The sequence below is a fragment of the Asparagus officinalis genome, chromosome 4 (genome assembly GCF_001876935.1).
Source record: "Asparagus officinalis chromosome 4, Aspof.V1, whole genome shotgun sequence".
Lineage (NCBI taxonomy): Eukaryota > Viridiplantae > Streptophyta > Magnoliopsida > Asparagales > Asparagaceae > Asparagus > Asparagus officinalis.
In genome coordinates, this window is record NC_033797.1 from 41,246,007 (window position 1) to 41,253,580 (window position 7,574).

Genomic DNA, 7,574 nt, shown 5'->3' on the forward strand with positions numbered 1-7,574 from the left:
TCAAACCAGTCTTAAATTGTAAAACACTGCTGCCCTCGCTACTTGGATCCAAATTTTGAGCCTTGGTATATGCTTGCTCACATACTGGTCACAAAATGAAATAACAATGAGATGCTAGAAAGGTCATACTGATGGATTAATCAGAACGTAAACAATCAGGCATGCTGTAAGAATTACATTCATATTTGGACCTACCTTTATGCCAAGGTGTGCCAAGGTAAGACCTGCAGAAGAGAAGGCAGATGTACTTATTATATTTGCATATATCAAAATGGTCCTGATGTAAGTTTTTTTAAAAAAGATCTCCTTCCATGTATATATAAGTTGAAATATCGCTGCTAACAGCAATGTATGGTCATAGCACAAAAGGAACACCTAAGTGTGTGTTGTTAAGACTAAGGCATTGATGTCGATCATTCAATTTATCAATATTAATTGCCTTTATTTTTGTGCAACGGAAAAAACTATCAGAAGAGGAGGGGTCAAAAGGCCATTGGCATGCAACCTCATGGTAAATACGATTTTTGATAACTCAGCACATTAAATTTCTTGAAATTGTAAGTCAATAAAGAAGAAGGCATCATTCTATAACAGCAAATATTACCTAAAAGAGCTAAAATCGCAGAATATTCATTGTTCTTCATTTTCAGCGACTTTAACCCAAAGACGGCAGTAGAATCCTGCGAGTAAGGCCATTGGCATGCAACCTCATGGTAAATACGATTTTTGATAACTCAGCACATTAAATTTCTTGAAATTGTAAGTCAATAAAGAAGAAGGCATCATTCTATAACAGCAAATATTACCTAAAAGAGCTAAAATCGCAGAATATTCATTGTTCTTCATTTTCAGCGACTTTAACCCAAAGACGGCAGTAGAATCCTGCGAGTAAAACATAATGAAAGCTGATAAAGTTATAAGTGCCTAGTTGGCATAGCATGGAAGTTTATCAAACAGAAGGCAGACCACAGGTCTCTATTAACCCACCTGTGGTTCTGAGGAATAAGTTAGAAACATACATCAAACCTAAATTCAACTGGTTTCACAGGACAAGAGAAGAATCAATGTCACATAACTGTAAATAGCGTCTTTCATCACCGTGTTTGGTCATATTACCAAATGGGTATTTGTTGTATCTGAAAGCTAAAATAATAGTAACTAACAGTTAACAATCAAAAATCATCATCATAGGAGGATCTCTGTTCGTCCTTGGTTCTCCCTGAGTGGAACTCTAAAATTTATACAAATTAGCCCTTTTAAATATGTAATTTGAAGGCAACTTCGACACTGAGTTGAGTTAAGGCCATTAGGCAGCAGCTAAGATCATTCAGGAATTCAAAATTAAAAATTACCAACTATAATGACATGGATGTCCCCTCGAACAAGATCTTTATTCTTATCCTTTGATTGTTTTTACACACCTCCAAACAGAGCAAGTGTAAGCCCAGCTGTCAAAAGAGGCTAAACTTAGCAAACAAGTTTTGCTAGTTCTTAGTAAAGAAGACAGTAACATATGGAGATTGTTGTGCAAGAAGGAAATGGCATGTGAAGTTACTCAGCAATAAACATCTTGCTTAGCTGCAAGTTGCTGAACGTGAATGTGCATTTGCAGAGTCTGTCATCTTAACATACTCTCAGAGAGTGATGATTGAAGTATAAAGTACCTTTGACAAGTTCCTGTCCATAAATTGAGGGGCACAAAGACTGAAGTATCTAGCGGAATATATCTGAACCATACTCCTCTGAGAACTTAACAATAAACTTTAGATCTTTAGACGTAAAAGAAAGTAAATCAAACAACATCTTGTCTCAGGCCTGTGAATTCGCCACTTGAAAGTCTTTAGAAACATATTGGGACTTGGAGTTTCTAACTAAAATTGCTTCCAGATATAGATAGTACCAGCTTTGGTTCTTACCCTTAGACTTCCTTGAAATTCACACATACATTCGAGTCTATCCTATTAAACTTTTTGAGATATGAACAATGTATTATTTCACACATACATTTGAGTCTACCCTCTTAAACTTTTTGAGATACGAACAATGTATTACTTCACACATAAACTTTTTGAAATTCACACATACGTTTGAATCTACCCTCTTAAAATTTTTGAGATACTAACAATGTTATTTCTAGTACAGGTAAACTTGACATGGATAATAAAGAATTTAAAGCAATTATTGATTATTTCTCGTAGACAATAGAAAATAGACCAAATCAATTTGAGAAGTTTCATGAAATCCATATACCAAATCAATTAGCATAATCAGTAAATATACAAAATCTGCAACTCATGATCCAATGCAAATAGTTGAAATGCTTTCAATCTAGATCCAATGCAAATATGCACAAGATCAAACTTTTTCAATACTAATGAAAAACCCATGTCAGAAACATAGATTGTCATTTAAAACAACCAAAACCCAATATATATCTAAAACCCGACACAATGTTTTTATGAAAAACAAAATAAAAACATGATAGTACCCCATCAAAGATTCAATTTTAACAACAGAAAACAGAATATCAAAGAGAAACCCACCTCAATCCCCTCAAGAACGTCGAGAATGATTGACAGCAACGCTCCCTTTGCTAGGAAGTTCCACAGGAATGATCCTGTGCTGGATAAGATCGACGCTGAGCTCTTGTTTTGTCCTCCGGGCATGCTGGTGCCTGGAGGATGGTGTGTGGGGAAATATGCACAAGATCAAACTTTTTCAATACTAATGAAAAACCCATGTCAGAAACATAGATTGTCATTTAAAACAACCAAAACCCAATATATATCTAAAACCCGACACAATGTTTTTATGAAAAACAAAATAAAAACATGATAGTACCCCATCAAAGATTCAATTTTAACAACAGAAAACAGAATATCAAAGAGAAACCCACCTCAATCCCCTCAAGAACGTCGAGAATGATTGACAGCAACGCTCCCTTTGCTAGGAAGTTCCACAGGAATGATCTTGTGCTGGATAAGATCGACACTGAGCTCTTGTTTTGTCCTCTGGGCATGATGGTGCCTGGAGGATGGTGTGTGGGGAAGGGAGAGAATGGCAGTGATCCTTGTTTGGTTGTCAGGAACCAAACTGCTCGTCGGCCTGGGCATGGTGCGATTAGGCTCGAGAGGTTTATGACTTTGCTGTTGTCAGAGGAAAACTTCAGGCCAAGACAATGCAAGTAGTAACCCTTGTATTTGGGTGGATTGATGTTTTTGGGCTCTCTTTTGAGAGGGATTGATGAAGTATTTTGTTGCAGAGAAGTAGCATGCGGTAGCAGGAAATTGTCTTGTGCAGCGCCTATTGATGGTATCCGATGGTTGAAGGGAAAGAACAAATGGAAGAAAAGTAATAACATTGTGTCCAGTAGAAAACAAATATGTCCATGATCTGAATCCTTTTTTGCAAAGACTTATAAACATAACATTGTGTGCAGTCGAGATCACCCAAAAAAAGTTCATATGCATTTTAAAAGTAATAAAGTCAATTATTCCATAAATATGTAATTAGATTCCCATAATTAAATTATAAATTTAAGCTAATAACTGCATAAATAATCAAATCATGCAATATTTATCAAACAACTAAATAGTTATCAAACAACTAAATGTGCATATGGTTATAACTCATAAATTGTCCTAACAAATAACATTCATAAGTTAATCATCTTAAAAGCATACGAAAAGTTCATTAAAAATCCTTCAACAGATTTGTAAATGTATTTAAAATTAAAATTTGTTCATGTTAAATTTCTTTTGGTTCCTTGATCATTCCTTCTCCACCTTTATCTTCTTTTTTGGTAATTCTAGAACCGCATCATCGTCGTCAATGTTGATTGTGCTGTCTTCTTGGATTTGAATTTGTGCTATTATCTTTCCTTGTGCACATTCATCCATTAAGGTTTTATCCAGACGAATTGAAAGATGATGAGGAATATGAAGACATTTTGGAGGACATGAGGGGAGAGGGTGGGAAATACAGTGAGTAGACAATCAGTCAAAATTTGTTGGTTGTTCTCTATTAGTGTTCTTCTTCTCTGTGGAATTGTCCTACATGTACCACTTATAAAATTAGAGAAAATCTTGTTTGTCATTATATCTTCAAGCTTAATGTTCTTGCTGACCTGGCTTGCATACAGCTATATTTTAGTCTTTCTTTGTTGATGTGCTTATAAGTTTCACTTTTGTTTTTGAAATTTAAAAATTTCCTCGGAATTTCGTGCTTATTGTGAATGTGCAGGTAAATTGGTGAATGTAGTCATTCCTCGTCCAGGCCCAAATGGGGAGTCTGCTCCTGGAGTTGGAAAGGTAAAAGCATGGGAACATTCTTATATGTTGTTTTCTTATTCCATACTGGTACCTTTTGTGAGATTTTTTTATAATTCTTCCATAATCAATCCTATAAACTTTTACTGTATTTATTTACATAATCCATACATCTCTTCTTTCTTTGTAGGTGTTCTTGGAATATGCAGATACTGATGGATCTACTAAGGCTAAGGTAGGGAAGAAATTTGGCGGTAATCAAGTGGTGGTTGTATTCTACCAGGAGGATAAGTTTGCACAAGGGGAATATGATGGCTGATAGGCTTAGTATTCATGAGTAGAGCGTGCTTTCAGATCTGTAGTTAAAATGGTTGTGGCAATTGTTCGCCTATTTTTTGGCAGTCATAAGATTATACTTTATTGACTCGTGAACGATTCTGAAACTGTTCCATGTCTTGTTCAACTATATCATGTGTACTGTTTTGTTAAGATGCAATTTGTTACAACTCTGTGTGCATCAATTCCTGGAGAATATGGACTGTTACTATGGTATTAAACAAGTTGCATGTATAAATGTAAGTCGTTTGGAGGTAATGTTATACCTCTTTGACCACTACTCTGTCCGATGGTTTTGAATCACTGGAGAATGCATTTTACTTATATCCAAAAATTTAGGACTAGCTATCTACTATTGTGGTAGTTTGTTTGGGTGTTTTATGTACTTCTGGTTTCTTAGCATCGCGCAATTATGCTTGATGTCTGATTCACTGCTTTATGCTGATCAACTGTAGTGCAAGTATAGGACCCATAAGACATGCTTGAGCAAGTTAAAATGTGCATGCAAATACAAGTGTCTCAAATTTTTAATACAGTTACATAGCATGGTACTCAACTTGAAGTCTATTCGTGAGTGGTTCTTGTACCGTTTAGACCGCAGTTTTTTTCTTTTCTCTCAGGTCTGCTGTTTTATTAGGGTGCGGGCCTTCGCTGTCAGAGTGCTATCGTGATACTTGCTTGAGTTGCAGTGTGATGTTTTTTAGTGGTTTTTTGGAAGGGATGGGTTTTTTGCCGGGTATGGAGGCTATATAGAAAGTATGAGAACTAAAATGTTGTAAATTTGAAAAGAATACTTTTAGGGTGCTTTAGAATCGTGTGAATTTGTATGTGAGCTCTTGTTTTGTAGGAGAGAATTTGTGCCTCTTAACAGTAACACTAAACACTAATGCATTATTTCTTTAGGCTTTATCAGACTGAAATAGATTAAAGTTTTTTCTAGAGCAATGTCTTTGCAATGCATTCAAGCAATGTAATTTTTTTTTCACCTTCAATTGAATGATCATGTTGCATTTACATGGGTTGTGCATCTATTCTAAGCTGGTTTTGATCCTTTTAGTGCTTAATCTTAAGTTTTTGTCAAGGCAGTTAGTATGCATGTTTTCAATCATGAGAATCAATACTGATTGTTCTATTTTAAGAATCAATTAATGATACTTCATAGTTAGTGATGCAAACAGATAATCCATTACTGTTCGCGGTATTATCGTGAATCAGCAGTCTATTATGATCGACAATTACATAGAAATGCCTTGTAGTTTTGTTCTTTCTCGTAATAGATATAACAACAAAGAAATTAAGAAAAATAATTTAATGATGATATCCTTCTCTCACCTGTGCATCATGATCATAGTTTCTTCATTAAACATAAACAAAACTAAATGAACACGGAATATCCTTTTTGCCCAAGTGATCCTCCTATATTGATCTTCAGCATACATAAATGGTATACAACTTAACATATGTCCTCCAGAAAAGCAAAACTATATATTATATGTGGTTTTTAGGAAAAAGGCCCATGTAATGTCTACTGTTTTAGTAGAAAAATTACATTGCTTGAATGCATTGCAAAGACATTGCTCTAGAAAAAACTTTAATCTATTTCAGTCTGATAAAGCCTAAAGAAATAATGCATTAGTGTTCACTGTTAAGAGGCACAAATTCTCTCCTACAAACAAGAGCTCACATACAAATTCACACGATCTTAAAGACCCTAAAAGTATTCTTTCAAATTTACAACATTTTAGTTCCTCATACTTTATGCCTCAAAAACACTTAAACCTCAGCATCTGGGAATAAACACCTGAGAAGAAAGAAAAAGGTAAGGTACAAAGGAACATGAACAAATTTTTTGAAATAAGATAGAATCTTTACTGAAAAGGAAGCTAAACTAATCATTTTCATTTGTGATTAAAACACCAATTAGACACAATCATAATGAGTATCACTATCCTAACAAAAACATGTAATTTGAAATCAGACATGAAACACAATATTCATAACAGACATCATAAAAGAGACATTTTTATTTGAATATAAGCAAAGACTTATTTCCCTAGGATTAGGAAAATTCATAAACTAGAGCAAGCAAGGAACCCAGGTCAAATTACATGATCGTAGATATTAGATAGGTGTCACCACTTAAAGCAACAACATAACTTCACCTTAACTAGCTCACCAACTAAAAGAATAACAGTCAAAAGATGAAACCTAAATAGGATAAGAGAGGGGTGGTTTTTTCATTGTCATCGTCATCGTTGTTGTTGTGGAGGGTGTGTATGTGTGTGTGTTTTTTTGGTGGTGGTAGTTGGGGAGAGGGGAGGGGGTTGTTGTTGTGCAGGTTCATATTCTATTTTTTGATTTGCACAATTTACTCTTCTACTTGTCACACCATACAAATTGCTTCAAGTTGAGTACCATGCTATGTAACTGTATTAAAAATTTGAGACACTTGTATTTGCATGCACATTTTAACTTGCTCAAGCATGTCTTATGGGTCCTATACTTGCACTACAGTTGATCAGCATAAAGCAGTGAATCAGACATCAAGCATAATTGCGCGATGCTAAGAAACCAGAAGTACATAAAACACCCAAACAAACTACCACAATAGTAGATAGCTAGTCCTAAATTTTTGGATATAAGTAAAATGCATTCTCCAGTTGATTCAAAACCATCGGACAGTAGTAGTGGTCAGAGAGGTATAACATTACCTCCAAACGACTACATTTTATAACATGCACTTGTTTAATACCATAGTAACAGTCTCATATTCTCAGGAATTGATGCACACAGAGTTATACAAATTGCATCTTAACAAACAGACACATGATATAGTTGAAACAAGACATGGAACCAGTTTCAGAATCGTTCACGACGTCAATAAAGTATAATCTTATGTACTGCCAAAAGATAGCGCGAAACAATTGCCACAACCATTTTAACTACAGATCTGAAAGCACTTCTCTACTC

The 7,574-nt window shown here is 35.0% G+C and overlaps 1 protein-coding gene across 1 annotated transcript; it reads left to right on the forward strand.

Annotated features, from left to right (window-relative positions):
• On the forward strand, positions 2,922-4,652 carry LOC109838561 (splicing factor U2af large subunit B-like). The gene is made up of 4 exons (XM_020406999.1): positions 2,922-3,133; positions 3,904-3,983; positions 4,243-4,310; positions 4,459-4,652. Exons 1-4 carry the CDS (start codon positions 2,922-2,924, stop codon positions 4,585-4,587), a joined length of 489 nt encoding a protein of 162 aa, XP_020262588.1. The 3' UTR covers positions 4,588-4,652.

Excerpts from the sequence above, each read along its gene's own strand:
- LOC109838561 (XM_020406999.1), top strand. The coding sequence starts at position 2,922 with ATGATTGACAGCAACGCTCCCTTTGCTAGGAAGTTCCACAGGAATGAT. Across the intron at positions 3,134-3,903 it reads GGTGCGATTAGGCTCGAGAG|GTTTTATCCAGACGAATTGA; the intron begins GTTTATGACTTT and ends TCATCCATTAAG. Across the intron at positions 4,311-4,458 it reads CTGCTCCTGGAGTTGGAAAG|GTGTTCTTGGAATATGCAGA; the intron begins GTAAAAGCATGG and ends CTTTCTTTGTAG.